Source organism: Nycticebus coucang, chromosome 10 (assembly GCF_027406575.1).
Source record: "Nycticebus coucang isolate mNycCou1 chromosome 10, mNycCou1.pri, whole genome shotgun sequence".
NCBI classification, from domain to species: domain Eukaryota; kingdom Metazoa; phylum Chordata; class Mammalia; order Primates; family Lorisidae; genus Nycticebus; species Nycticebus coucang.
In genome coordinates, this window is record NC_069789.1 from 28,699,486 (window position 1) to 28,721,241 (window position 21,756).

General features: G+C 38.0%; 1 protein-coding gene across 1 annotated transcript in view; it reads left to right on the forward strand.

Annotated features, from left to right (window-relative positions):
• DNAH14 (dynein axonemal heavy chain 14) overlaps positions 1 to 21,756 on the forward strand; it is an 862,921-nt gene that overhangs the window by 733,320 nt on the left and 107,845 nt on the right. Inside the window, 2 exon segments of the mRNA XM_053607548.1 lie at positions 16,703 to 17,112; positions 17,200 to 17,398. Of these exon segments, the coding sequence (XP_053463523.1) occupies positions 16,703 to 17,112; positions 17,200 to 17,398 (609 nt within the window).

Consider the following 21,756-nt stretch of genomic DNA (forward strand, 5'->3'; position numbering starts at 1 on the left):
AGAGAGCTCTCAGATAATTTGAAGAAAACCAATATTCATCTTATAGGGATCCCCGAAAGTGACAAAGTGGCTTCACAAGGCACAGAGTCTCTTCTCCATGAGATTATGAAGGAGAACTTTCCAGACATGCCAAGAGAGTCCGAAATTCAGATAGCAGACAGTTTCAGAACTCCAGCACGACTCAACCCAAATAAGACATCCCCAAGACACATCATAATCAATTTCACTAAAGTTAATATGAAGGAGAAAATTCTGAAAGCTGCCAGATGAAAGAAAACCATTACCTACAAGGGGAAGAATATCAGAATAACTGCAGATCTCTCTGATGAAACCTTTCAAGCTAGAAGAGGATGGTCATCGACTTTTAATCTCCTAAAACAAAATAACTTTCAACACAGGATCCTGTACCCAGCTAAACTGAGCTTCATTTATGACGGAGAAATAAATACTTTAACAACATTCACATATTGAAGAAATTTGCCACAACTAAACCAGCTCTCCAGGACATTCTTAGACCCATCCTCCATAAAGACCAGCGTAATTCTCCACCACAAAAGTAAACAACCCAAAAACTTTTGGATCAAATTCCAACTTCCACAGTCGCAAAAGGATTAAATGTGTCCACCGGTCTCTCGAAAGGCTTATCAATACTCTCAATTAATGTGAATGGTTTAAATTGTCCTCTAAAGAGGCATAGATTGGTGGACCGGATACAAAAACTCAAGCCAGATATCTGCTGCATCCAAGAATAGCATCTTACATTAAAAGACAGATAAAGACTCAAAGTGAAGGGATGGTCATCTATATTCCAGGCAAATGGAAAGCAGAAAAAAGCAGGCGTTGCATTAAAAGACAGATATAGACTCAAAGTGAAGGGATGGTCATCTATATTCCAGGCAAATGGAAAGCAGAATAAAGCAAGCATTGCAATCCTGTTCACAGACACAATAGGCTTTAAACCAACCAAAATAATTAAGGATAAGGATGGACACTTCATATTTGTTAAAGGTAATACTCAATATGATGAGATCTCAATTATTAATATTCATGCACCCAACCACAACGCACCTCAATTTATAAGAGAAACTCTCACAGACATGAGCAACTCGATTTCCTCCACTTCTATAGTAGTTGGAGATTTTAACACCCCTTTAGCAGTGCTAGAAGGATCCTCCAAAAAGAAGCTAAGCAAAGAAATTTTAGATTTAAACTCAACCATTCCACATCTGGACTTAACAGACATCTACAGAACATTTCATCCCCAAAAAACTGAATACACATTCTTCTCAGCAGCCCACAGAACATACTCCAAAATCGACCACATCCTAAGCCACAAATCTAACCTCAGCAAATTAAAAAACATAGAAATTATTCCTTGCATCTTCTCAGACAATCATGGAATAAAAGTTGAACTAAATAAAAACAGGAACTGCATACCCATACAAAAACATGGAAGCTAAACAACCTTATGCTGAAGGATACATGGGTTATAGACGAGATTAAGAAGGAAATCACCATATTTTTGGAACAAAACAACAATCAAGACACGAATTACCAGAACCTCTGAGATACTGCAAAGGCAGTCCTAAGAGGGAAATTTATAGCACTGCAAGCCTTCCTCAAGAAAACGGAAAGAGAAGAAGTCAATAACTTAATGGAACATCTCAAGCAACTGGAGAAAGAAGAACACTTCAACCCCAAACGCAGCAGAAGAAAAGAAATAACAAAAATCAGAACAGAACTAAATGAAATTGAAAACAAAAGAATTATACAACAGATCAATAAATCCAAAAGCTGGTTTTTTGAAAAGATCAAGAAAATAGATAAACCTTTGGCCAACCTAACCAGGAAAAAAAGAGAAAAATCTCTAATTTCATCAATCAGAAATGGTAATGATGAAATAACAACAGACCCCTAAGAAATTCAAAAAATCCTTAACGAATACTACGAGAAACCCTACTCTCACAAATATGAAAATCTGAAAGAAATCGACCAATACCTGGAAGCACGCCACCTACCAAGACTTAGCAAGAACAAAGTGGAAATGTTGAACAGGCCTATATCAAGTTCTGAAATAGCATCAACTATACAAAATCTCCCTAAAAAGAAAAGCCAAGGACCAGATGGCTTTACGTCAGAATTCTACCAAACATTTAAAGAAGAACTAGTACCTATATTACTAAACCTCTTCCAAAATATAGAAAAAGAAGGAATATTACCCAGCACATTTTATAAAGCAAACATCACCTTAATCCCCAAACCAGGGAAAGACGCAACAAGGAAAGAAAATTATAGACCAATATCACTAATGAATATAGATGCTAAAATACTCAATAAGATCCTAACAAACAGAATCCAACAACACATCAAAAAAATTATACACCATGACCAAGTCGGATTTATCCCAGGGTCTCAAGGCTGGTTCAATATACATAAATCTATAAATGTAATTCAACACGTAAACAAACTTAAAAATAAAGACCATATGATTCTTTCAATTGATGCAGAAAAAGCTTTTGATAATATCCAGCATCCCTTCATGATCAGAGCACTTAAGAAAATTGGTATAGAAGGGACATTTCTTAAACTAATAGAGGCCATCTACAGCAAACCCACAGCCAATATCATATTGAATGGAGTTAAATGGAAATCATTTCCACTTAGATCAGGAACCAGGCAAGGTTGCCCATTGTTTCCATTGCTCTTTAACATTGTAATGGAAGTTTTAGCCATTGCAATTAGGGAAGAAAAGGCGATCAAGGGTATCCACATAGGGTTAGAAGAGATCAAACTTTCACTCTTCGCAGATGATATGATCGTATATCTGGAAAACACTAGGGATTCTACTACAAAACTTTTAGAAGTGATCAAGGAATATAGCAATGTCTCAGGCTATAAAATCAACACCCATAAATCTGTAGCCTTTATATATACCAACAATAACCAAGTCAAACAAACAGTCAAGGACTCTATTCCTTTCACAGTAGTGCCAAAGAAGATGAAATATTTGGGAGTATACCTAACAAAGGACGTGAAAGATCTCTACAAAGAGAACTATGAAACTCTAAGAAAACAAATAGCTAAAGATGTTAACAGATGGAAAAACATACCATGCTCATGGCTGGGAAGAATCAACATTGTTAAAATGTCCATACTGCCCAAAGCAATATATAATTTTAATGGAATTCCTATTAAAGCTCCATTGTCATACTTTAAAGATCTTGAACAAATAATACTTCATTTTATATGGAATCAGAAAAATCCTCGAATAGCCAAAACATTACTGAGCAATAAAAACAAAGCAGGAGGAATGCTACCAGACCTGAGACTGTACTATAAATCCATAGTGATCAAAACAGCATGGTACTGGCACAAAAGCAGAGAAGTAGATGTCTGGAACAGAATAAAGAACCAAGAGATGGATCCAGCTACTTACCGTTATTTGATCTTTGACAAGCTAATTAAAAACATTCAGTGGGGAAAAGATTCCCTATTTAACAAATGGTGCTGGGTAAACTGGCTGGCAACCTGTAGAATATTGAAACTGGACCCCCGCCTTTCACCATTAACTGAGATAGACTCTTACTGGATAAAAGATTTTAACTTAAGACAGAAAACTATAAAAATACTTGAAGAGGGAGAGGGAGAGACAAGATGGCGGACTGAAGCCAGCTTTCAACAAAGGCTGCCGTCCAGAAGGAGAGTTAAGGGACAGGAATTTAGTAAGTATCCTGGTGGACTTGAGCCTCACCAAGAGAGAAGGCTGAAGAACGCACATCAACACCGCTGAGGCAAGTTGTGATCACAAGGACGCAAACAAAAGGTACAAAATCCACCACCAAGTGGACGGGAGTCCCCCTCCCCCATGAGACCGGCATATGAGCCCCACAATTGAACAAGCGGGCAGAAATTAAAGGCCCTCCCACTACACTCCACGGGAGAGACCTTCTAAAAACTGGACCTACCTCCCCTACTGGGGTGCCATGGCATTCTCCTGCCGGACATAGGGCTGAATAAAACTTTGGGAATCCTTTGCCGGCAACCCTGAATACCCGGCGCTCCCCTCCCGCCCACTGAGGTCTGGAGGCCTGTCCCCCAGGACTTCGGATCCTTGGGTGATTTCTCAAGGGGAGTGGACAGTCCCCGAGTTGCGACTGGTCAGCATTGACTCTGAGGCGCGCGAGTGAGGAGAGGGCACCGGGCTGAGGGGGAGTCACGCCTCACGGCACTTCCCTGCGGTGCAGTGCACCAACCCTCCCCGGGCATACGGGGCCCAAGACTGAATAAGACTCTGGCCTCCCCGCTGAGAGCTGAGAGCCCCTACTCTCACTCGGGGTCTGAGGGCCTATCCCCCAGAAGTTTGGCTCCTTGGGTGATTTCTCGAGGGGAGTGCACAGTGCCTGAGCTGCGTCAGGTCAGCGCTGACTCTGGGATACATGAGCGAGGAGAGGGCACTCTGCTGAGGGGAAATCAAGCCTTGGCGGCACCTCCCTCCCTGCGGTGCAGTGCAGGAGCCCTCCCCGGACCGTAGTATTCCGTAAAACTGAAAGAAACTCTAGCTTCCCCCCCCCACTCCCAATCGGGGTCTGGGGGCCCATCCTCCAAGAGTTCTGATTCTTGGGGGATCTCTTAAGGGGTGTGGACCCAGCACAAACTGCGGCCGCTCAGTGCTGACTCTGGGGCGCGGGACAGAGGAGAAAAGGGTCGCCTGAGCACCCACACCAGAGCAGCAGTTCCCTGGAGGTAGATCAACAGCCGTTTTTTCTTTAACGGCAGAACGCTCACTTCTGGATATTCTGAGGCCACACCCCCTGTCTCCCTGCGCAACCAGAGGAGGCCACCGGCCACTCGGCTCACAAACCCGGGAAGCTTCCAGGGCGGGGCCGACCCAGAGAGGTGTTCAGACGCAATTCTCCAACAGCAAAGACGTTTGAACTCAAAACAGCCCGTCTTCTGTAGGCGACGACAGGAACAGAGACAGAACCTCACAAAGTGGTCTGTTCTGTTCTGTTCTGTTAGCAGCATCCATCAGGGATGGGGCTAAGCCTGAGTGAACACCTCCTTCCCATCACCTGCATCAAACACTCAAAGATGTCAGGCCCCATCTCCTCCTGCTAGATAGCGGCAGTCTGCGGGGGCCTGGCAGACTTCCTTGCGATTCAGGCAGGTGCAAACATCTGGAGTGTCTGTTCACTGCAGGCAACTGGGTTAGCCATCTGCAGAGATACCAGTGACTGGGTCCGACGGAGGGGCAAAGTGGGGAAGGAGACGTCAACCTTCCCAGACTGCTCTGTTTGCTGGGTGGCTCGTCCTGACTCCACGCTGCACTGGGGTGAGCTGTGTCAGAGGAGTCACCAGGCCCCTGTGATCCAGCTCCCAGAGACCTCTTGAACCCTTCCACCCGAGACAAGTGCCGATTGAGACAGTTGATTCGGACCTTTTGAACTGGGCTAATAGACTGAGGACTTTTCAGGCGGTGCCCTGGGTGTGCGATTGTAGGAAGGTTTGATTCTCCTTTTCCAACTGGGGCCAGAGGTGGGCAGGCGGGGTGACTTAATTGCTGATTTTTCCACACAGCTGAGACTTCAAGCCAGAGTAGAAGTTGCAATAGGATCAAACAGAAACCAGCTGAAAACAAGACAGAACCACTTTGCTCCACCACACCAGACAGGGCCCCAGTTTGTCAGGCCACAACACTGTACGGGCCCTCGATAAAACCCCAGGGGAAAAACCAAAGGGAGTAAACCATGGGGCGGAATCAGCGGAAAAACTCTGGTAACATGAATAACCAGAATAGATCAACCCCCCCAAGAAAAGATACGGCAGAAGTGTTTGAAGATCCTATTCATAAACAACTGGCTGAGATGTCAGAAGTCGAATTCAGAATTTGGTTTGCAGACAAGATTAATAAAATGGAATTAGGAATTCGAGGAGAAATTCAAAAATTGTCTCAAGAATTTAACGAATTTAAAGACAAAACCACCAAAGACTTAGACACACTGAAACAAGAACTTACAGCCCTCAAAGATATGAAAAATACAGTAGAATCCCTCAGTAACAGAATGGAGCAAGCAGAAGAAAGGATTTCTGACATTGAAGATAAAGTCTTCGAACGCTCCCAATCTCTCAAAGAGGAAGAGAAATGGAGAGCAAAAACGGATCACTCACTCAGAGAACTCTCAGATAATTCGAAAAAACACAATATAAGGGTTATAGGAATTTCGGAGAACGATGAAGTGGCTGCCAAGGGCACAGAGGCCCTTCTACATGAAATTATGAAAGAAAATTTTCCAGACATGCCTAGAGAATCTGAAATTCAGATAGCAGACAGCTTCAGAACCCCAGCACGATTCAACCCCAATAAGCCATCTCCCAGACATATCATAATTAGCTTCACTAAAGTTAACATGAAAGAGAAGATTCTCAAAGCAGCCCGGCGAAAGAAAACTATAACGTACAAAGGTAAGAATATTAGAATAACTGCAGATCTCTCTGCTGAAACTTTTCAAGCAAGAAGAGGCTGGTCATCAACTTTTAATCTCCTAAAGCAAAAAAACTTTCAACCCAGGATCTTGTATCCAGCTAAACTGAGTTTCATCTATGATGGAGAAATTAAATACTTCAATGACATTCATATGTTGAAAAAATTTGCCATAAGTAAACCAGCTCTTCAGGATGTTCTCAGACCTATTCTCCACAATGACCAACCCAATCCTATACCACAAAAGTAAACTCACTCAGAAACTTCGGATCAAACTCCAACTTCCACACTGGCGAAAGGATTAAAAATGTCCACTGGACCTTTGAAAAACTCGATACCCAAAATTCCACCAGACTTATCAATACTCTCCATCAATGTGAATGGCTTAAACTGTCCTCTAAAGAGGCATAGGTTAGCTGACTGGATACAAAAACTCAAGCCAGATATTTGTTGCATACAAGAGTCACATCTCAACTTAAAAGACAAATACAGACTCAGGGTGAAAGGATGGTCATCCATATTTCAGGCAAATGGTAATCAGAAAAAAGCAGGTGTTGCAATTTTATTTGCAGATACAGTAGGCTTTAAACCATCAAAAGTAAGGAAGGACAAGAATGGTCACTTCATATTTGTTCAGGGTAATACTCAATATGACGAGATCTCAATTATTAATATCTATGCACCCAACCAGAATGCACCTCAATTTATAAGAGAAACTCTAACAGACATGAGTAACTTGATTTCCTCCAGCTCCATAATCGTTGGAGATTTCAACACTCCCTTGGCAGTGTTGGATCGATCCTCCAGCAAGAAGCTGAGCAAAGAAACCTTAGATTTAAACCTAACCATCCAATATTTAGATTTAGCAGACATCTACAGAACATTTCATCCCAACAAAACTGAATACACATACTTCTCATCAGCCCACGGAACTTACTCCAAAATTGATCACATTTTAGGTCACAAGTCTAACCTCAGTAAATTTAAAGGAATAGAAATTATTCCATGCATCTTCTCGGACCATCATGGAATAAAACTTGAGACGAGTAACAACAGGAATCTGCATACCCATACAAAAACATGGAAGTTAAATAACCTTATGCTGAATGATAGCTGGGTCAGAGATGAGATTAAGAAAGAAATCACCAATTTTTTGGAACAAAATGACAATGAAGACACAAACTATCAGAACCTATGGGACACTGCAAAGGCAGTTCTAAGAGGGAAATTTATAGCACTGCAAGCCTTCCTCAAGAGAACGGAAAGAGAGGAAGTTAACAACTTAATGGGACATCTCACGCAACTGGAAAAGGAAGAACATTCCAACCCCAAACCCAGTAGAAGAAAAGAAATAACCAAAATTAGAGCAGAATTAAATGAAATTGAAAACAAAAGAATAATACAACAGATCAATAAATCAAAAAGCTGGTTTTTTGAAAAGGTCAATAAAATAGATAAACCTCTGGCCAACCTAATCAGGAAAAAAAGAGTAAAATCTCTAATATCATCAATCAGAAACAACAAAGACGAAATAACCACATACTCATCAGAAATCCAAAAAATCCTTAATGAATATTACAAGAAACTTTATTCTCAGAAATATGAAAATCTGAAGGAAATAGACCAATACTTGGAAGCACGCCACCTTCCAAGACTTAACCAGAATCAAGTGGAAATGTTGAACAGACCCATATCAAGTTCAGAAATAGCATCAACTATACAAAACCTCCCTAAAAAGAAAAGCCCGGGACCAGATGGTTTCACGTCAGAATTCTACCAAACATTTAAAGAGGAATTAGTACCTATATTACTCAACCTGTTCCAAAATGTAGAAAAAGAAGGAAGACTACCCAACACGTTCTATGAAGCAAACATCACCCTGATCCCCAAACCAGGAAAAGACCCAACAAGAAAAGAAAATTATAGACCAATATCACTAATGAATATAGATGCAAAAATATTCAACAAGATCCTAACAAACAGAATCCAGCAACATATCAAACAAATTATACATCATGACCAAGTTGGTTTTATCCCAGGGTCTCAAGGCTGGTTCAATATACATAAATCTATAAATGTAATTCAGCACATAAACAAATTAAAAAACAAAGACCATATGATTCTCTCAATTGATGCAGAAAAAGCTTTTGATAATATCCAGCATCCCTTCATGATCAGAACACTCAAGAAAATTGGTATAGAAGGGACTTTTCTTAAACTGATAGAGGCTATCTACAGCAAACCCACAGCCAATATCATATTGAATGGAGTTAAATTGGAATCATTTCCACTCAGATCAGGAACCAGACAAGGCTGCTCATTGTCTCCATTGCTTTTCAACATTGTAATGGAAGTTTTAGCCACCGCAATTAGGGAAGAAAAGGCGATCAAGGGTATCCATATAGGGTCAGAAGAGATCAAACTCTCGCTCTTCGCAGATGATATGATTGTGTATCTGGAAAACCCTAGGGACTCTACTACAAAACTCCTAGAAGTGATCAAGGAATACAGCAGCGTCTCAGGTTACAAAATCAACATTCATAAATCGGTAGCCTTTATATACACCAACAACAGTCAAATTGAAAAAGCAGTTAAGGACTCTATCCCATTCACAGTAGTGCCAAAGAAGATGAAATATTTGGGAATTTACCTAACAAAAGACGTGAAAGATCTCTATAAAGAGAACTATGAAACTCTAAGAAAAGAAATAGCTGAAAATGTTAACAAATGGAAAAACATACCATGCTCATGGCTAGGAAGAATCAACATTATCAAAATGTCCATACTACCCAAAGCAATATATAATTTCAACGCACTCCATATTAAAGCTCCACTGTCATATTTTAAAGATCTTGAAAAAACATTACTTTGTTTTATATGGAATCAGAAAAAACCTCGAATAGCCAAGACATTACTCAGAAATAAAAACAAAACAGGAGGAATCACACTACCAGACCTCAGACTTTACTACAAATCGATAGTGATCAAAACAGCATGGTATTGGCACAAAAACAGGGAAGTAGATATCTGGAACAGAATAGAGAACCAAGAGATGAATCCAGCTACTTACCGCTATTTGATTTTTGACAAGCCAATTAAAAACATTTAGTGGGAAAAGATTCCCTATTTAACAAATGGTGCTGGGTGAACTGGCTGGCAACCTGCAGAAGACTGAAATTGGACCCACACCTTTCACCATTAACTAAGATAGACTCTCATTGGATTAAAGATTTAAACTTAAGACATGAAACTATAAAAATACTAGAGGAGAATGCAGGGAAAACCCTTGAAGAAATTGGTCTGGGTGAGTATTTCATGAGGAGAACCCCCCGGGCAATTGAAGCAGCTTCAAAAATACACTACTGGGACTTGATCAAACTAAAAAGCTTCTGCACAGCTAAAAACACAGTAAGCAGAGCAAGCAGACAGCCCTCAGAATGGGAGAAGATATTTGCAGGGTATATCTCTGACAAAGGTTTAATAACCAGAATCCACAGAGAACTCAAACGCATCAGCAAGAAAAAAACAAGGGATCCCATCGCAGGCTGGGCAAGGGATTTGAAGAGAAACTTCTCTGAAGAAGACAGGCGCACGGCCTTCAGACATATGAAAAAATGCTCATCATCTTTACTCATCAGAGAAATGCAAATCAAAACTACTTTGAGATATCATCTAACTCCAATGAGACTAGCCTATATCACAAAATCTCAAGACCAGAGATGTTGGCGTGGATGCGGAGAAAAGGGAATACTTCTGCACTGCTGGTGGGAATGCAAATTAATACATTCCTTTTGGAAGGATATATGGAGAACACTCAGAGATCTAAAAATAGATCTGCCATTCAATCCTGTAATCCCTCTGCTGGGCATATACCCAGAAGACCAAAAATCACAACATAACAAAGATATTTGTACCAGAATGTTTATCGCAGCCCAATTCGTAATAGCTAAGTCATGGAAAAAGCCCAAGTGCCCATCGATCCACGAATGGATTAATAAACTGTGGTATATGTATACCATGGAATACTATGCAGCCTTAAAGAAAGATGGAGACTTTACCTCTTTCATGTTTACATGGATGGAGCTGGAACATATTCTTCTTAGTAAAGTATCCCAAGAATGGAAGAAAAAATACCCAATGTACACAGCCCTACTATGAAACTAATTTGGGACTCTCACATGAAAGCTATAACCCAGCTACAACTTAACAATAGGGGGAAGTGGGAAAGGGGGGGGTGGGTAGAGGGAGGGGAATCGGAGGGATCACACCTGTGGTGCATATTACAGGGGTATTTGCGAAACTTGGTAAATGCAGAATGTAAATGTTTTGGCACAGTAACTGAGATAACGCCGGAAAGGCTATGTTAACCACTGTGATAAAAATGTGTCAAATGGCTTATGAAGTGAGTGTATGATGCCCCATAATCATATCATTGTATACAGTTATGATTTAATAAAAAAAATAAAAATAAAAATAAAAAAATACTTGAAGAAAGTTCAGGGAAAACTCTTGAAGGAATCGGCCTGGGTTAATATTTTATGAGGAGGACTCCCCAGGCTATTGAAGCAGTATCAAAAATACACTACTGGGACATGATCGAACTATAAAGCTTCTGCACAGCCAAGAACATAGTGAGTCAAGCAAGCAGAGAGCCCTCAGAATGGGAGAAAATATTTGAAGGTTATACCTCCGATAAAGGTCTAATAACCGGAATCCACAGAGAACTCAAATTTATTAGCAAGAAAAGTACACGTGACCCCATTTCAGGGTGGGCAAGGGACTTAAAGAAAAACTTCTCTAAAGAAGACCGACACAAAATCTACAAACACATGAAAAAAAGCTCATCATCCTTAATCATCAGAGAAACGCAAATCAAAACTACTTTGAGATATCACCTAACCCCAGTAAGAGTAGCCCACATAACAAAATCCCAAAACCAGAAATGTTGGTGTGGATGTGGAGGAAAGGGCACACTTCTACATTGCTGGTGGGAATGCCCACTAATACGTTCCTTCTGGAAGGATGTTTGGAGAATACTTAGAGACCTAAAAATAGACCTGCCATTTGATCCTATAATTCCTTTAGTAGGTTTATACCCAGAAGACCAAAAGTCACAATATAACAAAGACATCTGTACCAGAATGTTTATTGCAGCCCAATTCATAATTGCTAAGTCATGGAAGAAGCCCAAGTGCCCATCAACCCACGAATGGACTAGCAAATTGTGGTACATGTATACCATGGAATACTATGCAGCCTTAAAGAAAGATGGAGACTTTACCTCTTTCATGTTTACATGGATGGAACTGGAACATATTCTTCTTAGCAAAGTATCTCAGGAATGGAAGAAAAAGTATCCAATGTACTCAGCCCTACTATAAAGCTACATTATAGCTTTCACATGAAGGCTATAACCCACCTATAGCACAAGACTATGGGGAAAGGGCCAAGGAAGGGGAAAGGAGGGGGGAGGTTTTGGTGGAGCGAGGGTAATGGGTGGGGCCACTTCTATGGTGCATCTTAGAATGGGTACAGGCGATTGCACTAATGTACACAGCTATGATTTAGCAATAAAAAAAATGTAAATAAAAAAAGGTTGAATTTTTTTTGTTTTTTTTTGTTTGTTTGTTTGTTTTTGCAGTTTTTGGCCTGGGTCAGGTTTGAACCCGCCACATCCAGTATATGGGGCCAGCTTCCACTCCTTTGAGCCACAGGCACTGCCCATGGCTGATTTCTTTTAATATTCTTTTCTTCCCATAGTAAGAATGATTTTATTTTCTTGAAGAAACAAAGTTTCATGTGAATCTTCCACATTGGAAAGTTTTTTTAAGACTTTTTGGGAATTATAATATACTATTTGTTAAGTTTGGGGAGAAACTTATAAAAAAAATGTTTTCCGTAGCAAGAATGGCATCGCCTAGAAATTGAATGGCATTAATGGCAAGATAAGCATTTAGGGTAATGTTTTATTTGCATATTTATAAGTATTCATTGTGGAAACATATACTTGATGAAAACCATGTGTGTCTGTGGAAGCCACTTTTTTTTTTTTAGTTTTCTTATACAATGTTTATTTTTACCTTGTTATATTTTTATGTTGCATTCAGCATAAATCAAAATGAAACAAAAATACGTTTAATTGGCTCAGAAAAGGGCCATGTGAAAAGAAAAATAAATATTGGGTAAAATTTTACCAGTAGAGAATTAGGATTTAGAGGGATGATTTGAGATACAGTCTCACGGAAACTCTTTTCTAATTCAGGATATATGGGTTTTGTATGTATGTACCTTATCAAATTATTATTGCATTTAAGTTGAAATAAGGATTAAAATAGAAAAATAAATAAATAAAGATTCAGTATTTTAATTGCTTTCATAATTTTTTCTCATTATTTTAGAATAATGTTTTAGGAAATAATACCTGTTGTCATCAAGAAATATTTATCTCAGCAATTCTATCAGATTCATCCATTCTATTTTTCTTAATTTTAGTGAAGGTAAATTTACTAGTTATTTAAAACATAGTAGGTGTTATAGTAGAAGCCATTTCTCATTTTAAAAATCTATCTATTGAACAATCTATCCACTTACCATTCTATCTTCACATGTGTATAGAAAGATACGCAGGATAATGCTAACCAAGTGTTAACATAGGTACTTTGGGGCAGGGATGTAGTGGGCCCACCTTCCACATCCTTGGTCCACATACCCTCTTGCTCATCCTCCAGCCACCATCACAGTTGCTAAAAGGAGGCCATACCACCAAGAAAAGGGTCATCCCTTAAGATCATCTAGAACTGGAATCACATTCACAGTCACAAATTCTGCCAGTTAAAGTACAGGGAAGGCTTAAATTCATCACTGTACTTTAACTGGCAGACTTGTTCTTGTTCCCTGGAAGACTAAGGAAGAACTGTGAGACTGTTCATCCAGTTCAATTTACAATCACCAAGACAGAATCAACCCACGTGCCCATCAACCTATGAATGGATTAATAACCTGTGGTATATGTGCATCATAGAGTACTATTCAGCCATAAAAAAGATGGAGACGTTATATCTTTCGTATTTACCTGGATGGAGCTGAAGAGCATTCTTCTTAGTAAAATATCACAAGAATGGAAAAGCAAGTATCCAATGTACTCAATACTAGTATGAAATCAATATATAAACAACTACACACCCATGCAAGAGAAAAACACAGTTAATTTCCAGGGGAGGGAGGAAAGAAAAGGGGAGGAGAAAAGGAGATTGGTAAGCGAGTGAGCACAATGTAAACAAAACATGTATACAGCACACTCCTTGGGTGAAGGACTCAACTACAACTTGAACTTTACCTAACAAACACAATGAAATCTAATTATTTGTACCCTCAATAATTTGTATCTGAAATAAATTTTTATTAATTTAAGCCTTCCCCATGTTATGGTTGTAAATGCTCCCCAGCAAAGGAATGTAGTTCTCCAGTGTTAGGTATTTAACTTACCATTGACATCCCTTCCCTGACAAAGTGCTACAACCAAAAGCCCTTAGCTATGAGGCTTGCAGCCAATACAAGAATGGCTGTGATGAGGAATTCCAGTATTGCCACTCTAAGATCTGCTGAGATGTGTAGAAACACAGACTTGTTCAGCGTGTTCTCAACGTCTGACAAAGAACTAATATTTTTACAGCATACAATTGCTGTACTGTTTGGGGAAATGATTATTTTAAGACCTTGTAAGACTTGACATTTTGTAATTAAAACATCAAACAGAAAAAAAATTATGTAGGGAAGACATTTGGAAGAGTAAGTCTTTCCTCTCAAGTATCTTCCAGAGTGTTGCAGCCTTAGAGTGCAATTGTCTTGGCCCAATTCCAAAAAGAGATATGTGTTGAATGGAGAATTGTTTAAAAGAAAGGAAGTCTATAACTCGATTTTTGGCACCATACTTACCCAAAAAAGCTCAAAACTTATTTTATCTTAGAAAAACAGGCAAATCTTCATTTAGAAGTATATTTGTTTACTATGGAAACTTTAAATACACATTTATGCCTGGAATGATCTGACTTTATTCCTTTTCTGTGTTAATTACACCTAATAAGATGTTTCTCTATAACATGAAGAAGCCAGACTTCTATTAATGACAAGACTAGTTACACAGTTAAGTTTTCTATATCTGTTTCTCTTATAAGGTTAGAGCCATGAGCTGGTAACTTGTTAGGTAGCAAAATATCCAAGCACTTATTATATACATAGAAGGTGATGCAGTTAGTGTAGCAAAATTGAGAAGCACAGCCACTCCCATTTTATGAACCATCATATTTTGCCATAACCTTTGCCTAAAATATGGATTTAATGAGACAAGTGAAAAGTTGTTCAAGAGCACTATATGCTTTTATTATGCCTTTGGCATTTATTTCCTATCACTTGTTGCCCATAATAATTAGTGTCTGAGATATTTTTAAAATCTTTCACTAATAGTAATTTTAAAAAAAGATGCTCTTGGGAAAAACTAACTTAATAGACTTCTTATTTCTATATATAATTTTTCCTACCCCTTTGTAAATTTTATTAAATCTGGCCATTTTTATTGCCTCTTTGTAAATATATTATCCTTCCTGTGACTACTCAACCCCTGTGGGAAATGATGTAGTAGGGTGAGTACTATGACCTAAGCCCACATCTTTGGTCCAATCATTGCTTAACAAGCTTTATCTGCATCAGTAAGAATATAGTATCCAAATTGTAGAATACTATAATCTCATTATTCCCTACAATGATCATATCAAGCTGAAATATTATGTTTAGTTCTGGATGCTGTATTTTAAGAAGGCTCTTTTCAAACTAAGGTGTGTCCAGAGACAAGGAATCAAAGATAGTGAGGAGTCTAAAAATTGTATCATAAAAAAGGCATTTCAGGGGGCGGCACCTGTGGCTGAAAGGCCCCATATGCCAGAGGTGGCAGGTTCAAGCCCAGCCCCGGCCAAAAACTGCAAAAAAAAAAAAAGGCATTTCATGAAAATGGGAAAGTTTAGCCCATAAAATAAAAGAGTTTATGATGGAAATTGGAGAGATGTCTTAAATATTTGAAGAGGGTACAATTATTATCTGTTATTATCTGAGTTTTACAGAGAAATACTTTTCCAAAGGGGATTTGGAATCTATTAGTGGATTGAGAAATGAATTCCATTGGTCATGATCAGGTTTATTTGCTTAATAATATAGAATAGAATACAAAACTTTAGACCACAACATGGAATAATGGTATAGTTGTTATTTTCTGGAAATTTTTTGAGACAGAGCCTCACTGTGTCACCATGACTAGGGTGCAGTGGTATCTCATAGTTCACTGCAACCTAAAACTCCTGCCTCAGGAGGATTCAAGCAATCCTCCTGCCTCAGCCTCCGAAGTAGCTGGGACTACAGGCATGTGCCACCATGTCCAGCTAGTTGTTTTCTTTTCTTTTTTTTTTAGAGACAGGGTCTCACTCTCACTCATGCTGGTCTCAAGTGCCTAAATTCAAGCACTCATCTCACACTCGCCTCCCAGAGTACTAGGATTACAAGGGTGAGCCACCACACTCATCCTGGAAACTTTATTTTAACATTTGTTCCATTCGTATAGTGAGTCACAGTAGAAATATTCTTTATGATAGAATGGTCACTTATATGCCCATAATACAAGTTGAGTCTACAAACACTAAAGTAATAGAAAGAAGTGATAGAGAGGCTCAGCGTCCGTAGCTCACTGAGTAGGGCACCAGCCACATCCCCCGAGGCTGGTGGTTCAAAGGCAGCCTGGACCTGCTAAACAACAATGACAACTGCAACCAAAAAATAGCCGGGCATTGTGGTGGGGACCTGTGGTCTCACCTACTCAGGAGGCTGAGGCAAGAGAACTGTGAGCTGTGATGCCACCACACTCTACCAAGGGCAACATACTGACACTCTGTCTCAAACAAAAAAAGAAGAAGAAGAAGTGATAGAGAAAGTGGGAAGTAGGGTATGTGTGCTATTAATCAAATTAATTAGAAATATGATCTAACTTCACATTATAAGAGCCAATCTCTGACATAAAACCAACAAAAAGCCAATAGTAAAAACTGTGACATAAAGAGCATAGAATAAGGAAACAGCTATTTAATATTATTATTTAATCAATATTAATATTTATTATTTATATTATAGCTATTTATTATTATTACAGTTTTATTTAAATGTATTTTTGTTTGTCTTTAGGATGTGTATTGGATGATGAGGAAATTTTAGATACCTTAAGAAAATCCAAAATGACATCAAATGAAATTTCAAAGCGCATCAAAGCGACAAAAAAAGCTGAACATAAAATCCAAACAACACGCAAAACCTATCTCCCCATTGCTACCAGAGGTGCCCTGCTCTACTTTCTGGTTTCTGATCTTACACAAATTAACTACATGTACCAATTCTCCCTAAGATGGTTTCGTCAAATTTTTGTTTCATCAGTAATTTTCAAAATCAGAGAACAAGAAAGTAATTTGAAAAAGGAGAGAATATCTCTGAGAAAACTTCACAAGATTACAAAAGATACTAACTTGGAAAATGAGAAAGATCTCTTAGACAAGCATATTAAAACTGCAATAACTGTATTGACAAGAAATGTTTTTAAGGTGAGATTTTTTTTAACAAAACTTTTGCACACTTATTTAATCTAGGTGATTAAATAACCTAGCCTAACAATTATATTTCCCCTATAGGTAGTTTCTTCAGCTCTATTTAATCAAGATAAACTTTGCTTCTCTTTTCGACTTTGCACTACAATCATGCAAAATAATGCTAAAGAAAATCTAACGCAGGATGACATTGGATTCCTACCAGAAAAAGAATGGCATATATTTTTATATTCTGGTATATTGATAAATATTAAAAGTGCTTTACTCCAGCCTAGACTTAATAGTAAGTAGAAGAAATTACTCTGAATTTATAAAAATCTGTTAAAAACATGTCTCCTTATAAAATACTAAAAGATCTCTAAGGTGAATACTTATATAACTGATTAAAATGAAAGCAGATTGAAAGCAGATTAGTTCTTAGACTAATTCATCATTGTATACACTATAATGTTGATTACATAAGTAGCACTCATACTTTTTGAATAAATGAATAAATAAATGACAATTACTATTTGTATTCCTAGTTTTCAAAGCAAAATATCTAATGATAATTATTAAGAACATGCACACACACAGTAAATACCATCAAGAGTTAAACTTTACTGTGCAGAAGCTTTTTAGTTTGATCAAGTTCCAGTAGTGTATTTTTGAAGCAGCTTCAATTGCCCGGGGGGTCCTTCTCATAAAAAACTCGCCCAACCCAATTTCTTCAAGGGTTTTCCCTACACTCTCTTCTAGTATTTTTATAGTTTCATGTCTTAGGTTTAAATCTTTAATCCAGTGAGAGTCCGTCTTGGTTAATGGTGGGAAGAAGGGGGATTAATGGGATTACACCTGCGGTGCATCTTACAAGGGTATATGTGAATCCTAGTAAATGTGGAATGTAAAGGTCTTAGCTAAATAATTAAGAAAATGCTACAAAAGCTATGTTAACTAATGTGATGAAAATGTGTCAAACGATCTATGAACCAAGTGTATGGTGCCCCACGATCATACTAATGTACACAGCTATGGTTTAATAAAAATAAATAAATAAATAAATAAAGAGTTAAACTTTACCTCACCCAAAGAAACTTTCCTTCACTTTCTTGTGAAAACCTTTTGCAAATTTGAACCACAAAAATCTTCCTTATCCCAAAGGGTTAGAAAAAATTACTTAACTATTCAATCTTTTCAAGTGTTCCTGTGCTATGTATTTGTAATATCTATACTTTTTTACATTGCGATTAAACACATAACAGAATTTATCACCTTAATCAATTTTAAGTATACATTTAAATGTCATTAAATACATTTGTGTTACTGTGCTGTGTTGTACATTTTAAGTCTCACAAATATATAAGTTAAAGGAAATCTAACATTCACACTATGGGGAAAATGCTCATTTCAGTTAAACTTTGTCAAGTGTTTGAAGACTATTAGCAAAGACTAGAAGTCAGAACAAAAACATGAAAATATTTGCTATGAAGTATATAATAAATATGGATAGTTCTATTGTGTTTTGGTTTTTGCTTGTTTTTACTTATACCAAAGCATGGTACCAAGTAGATGTTTGGTAACTGACTGTTGAATCAGTGAATGGTCTTATGGATTTGTTACAATTATTTTGCTTGCAAAAGACAAAAAAATAACTAAATAGTTTAAACAAAAACAATCAAAAAATCTGGAAGAGGCTCAACGCCTGTCGCTCAGCATCTAGGGCACCAGCCACATACACCGGAGCTGGCAGGCTCAAATCCAGTCTGGATCTGCCAAACAACGACGACAACAACAACCAAAAAAAAAAAAAAAAAAAGCCAGGTATTGTGGCGGGCACCTGTAGTCCCAGCTACTTGGGAGGCTGAGACAAGAGAACTGCTGAAACCCAAGAGTTTGAGGTTGCTGTGAGCTATGACACCACAGCACTCTACCCAGGGTGACAGCTTGAGACTGTCTCAAAAAAAATTTTTTGGAAGGATTATAGTGTATTTCAGAAAAGCCCAAGAAAAATGTAAACACCAAACACCAAAGCAATAGAACCAGTGACTACTATTACATGACTCAGCTTTGAACAGTTCTCAGACTTTGTGCCTCAAAGTTCTAGATTCCATATTCCCAGGAGGATGAATCTGAGTGTTACGGCCATGGTCAGGAGTCCACACCTGAAATAATCATCTATTACCAAAAGACAAAGTCATGCAAGGAGGGAGCCGGGATTTCATTTTGGGCAGCCAGTTTAAGAGGTGTCTATTGCACTTGGTATCATGAAACCATTCCCAGTGTACTTCATGAAACAAACAAACAAAAAAAAAATAGCTTCCAGTATAATTTTATAACTATAAAAGTAATATGTGTTTATTATTAAAACCATTAGAATTTCTGATAAGAAAAAAGAATAAAATTTTTGTGATTCCATCATCCAAAGATAGTATCACTATTATTTTTGTGTATTTTATATTTTTCCTACACGTGTATTTATGTATTTCTAAAAGAAAAGATGACTTAGTTGTACAGATTCATGTATGCCTATCATTTTTCAAATAAACAACACAAGTAATCTCTATCCATATAGTTAGACTTTATTTAATGTTTCCACAACATTCCAATTTTGGGATATATCAAAATGTATTTCACCACCTGCCTTAACTTAGACACTTAAGTTGTTTCCAATTTTTTCTTGCACTGAATAGTGAGCACCATGATAAATAACAAAGACTTTTAACCCTTATCAGGATTCCAATCATAATCAAATGTTACAATGTTTTCTTTTTTTTTTTTAGTTATTGTGTTAAGACATTTATATTCTACCTTTACTAAGTTTCACATGTACCCTTGTAAGATGCACCACAGGTGTAATCCCACTTATCACCCTCCCTCCGCCCTCCCTTCTCTCCCTCTCCTCCTTCCCCATATTCTTAGGTTATAACTGGGTTATAGCTTTCATATGAAAGCCTTAAATTAGTTTCATAGTAGGGCTGAGTACATTGGATACATTTTCTTCCATTCTTGAGATACTTTACTAAGAATATGTTCCAGGTCCATCCTACAATTTTTTACATATAAATCTCCTTTAAAATTTGCCTTTTATGGGTAGGGGAAGAGTGATGTCAGCAAGATAGCAGATTAGGAAACTATACCCTCTCCTTACCCACAGAGACACCAAGTTAATGACAATATAGAGATCCACATACCTGTGGAACTCTAGAAGTCAGTTGAGAAGCAACAGCATCTGGGCCATTGTAAAACAAAGAACAGATTCTAGTGAAAGAGATAGGAAATTTTGCGTCATTTGACACATGTCTATTCCTGCCCTCCTGCCATATGGCATAATGCGAAGCAATTGGGAGGAAACCTCCCATATAAAGTTCCACTGGTGTATGGAAACAAACACATGAATGATACAATGCATTCAATATTCTGGCTTGTATAGGATCCTGCCAAGGGACTGGTTTCTCTCTTGCCTGACTCAGAATACTGACAAGACTGGTGCCAGAGTTTGGCAGCCACTAAAGACAAAGGTCAGAGCAAATTAGAAGTACAGTTTTACAGGAAGAAATAAGGAGGAGCAAGAGATCATAAAAATATTTAAGAGATGGGCTCCACCTGTGGCTCAGTGGGTAGGGCGCTGGCCCCATATACTGAGGGGGGTGAGTTCAACCCAGCCCAGCCAAACTGCAACAAAAAAATAGCCCGGCATTGTGGCGGATGCCTGTGGTCCCAGCTACTCAGGAGGCTGAGGCAAGAGAATCGCCTAAGCTCCAGGAGTTGGAGGTTGCTGTGAGCTGTGTGACGCCATGGCACTCTACCAAGGATGATAAAATAAAACTCTGTCTCTACAAAAAAAAATAATAATAATAATAAATAAAATAAAACATATATATATAAAGAGATCCCAAAACTTCCAGCTTAGCTAATTGGTAAAGATCTTCCCCTGCACAAAGCTACCAAAGTATCAAAGACTGAAAGAAGTATTTGTTTTTCCAGGTGCCCAATCCCAGAAAAAGTAATTATAAGACATACAAAGAAATAGGGAAACATGGCTCAATCAAAGAAACAAAATACAATTGCAGGAACCAACCCTAAATAAATGCAGATCTATCAGCTGCCTGACAAAGAATTTAAAATAACTGTCATAAAGATATTCAGTGAGGGAACTAAATGAAATCAGGAAAATGGTACATGAACAAAATGAGACTATCAGCAAAGACATAAAAACTATAAAAAGGAATGAAACAAATTCTAGAGCTGAAAAATACAATAATTAAACTGAAACTTTCTTAGATGGATTTAACAACAGATTTAATTAGACAGAAAAAAGAATCAGCAAGCTTGAAGATGTATCATTTAAATTATCAAATCAGAGGAGCAAAAAGAAAAAAAGGAAAAAAATCCTAAGGGACTTATGGAAGATTAGCATGTGGACCAATATATGCATTATGGGACAAGAAGGAAGAGGAGAGAGAGAAGGAGGAGGAGAATGAGAAGAAGCAGAAAGAAATGAGTAGAGAATTTATTTGAAAAAATTATCAACAAAATCTTCCTAAATATGAGAAGAGAAATAGACATACAGATTCAAGAGGCTCAAGGAATGCCACCAGCATAAATTAAAAAAGAAACACACCAAGACACATTATAATCAAACTGTTTAAAGTCAGAGGCAAG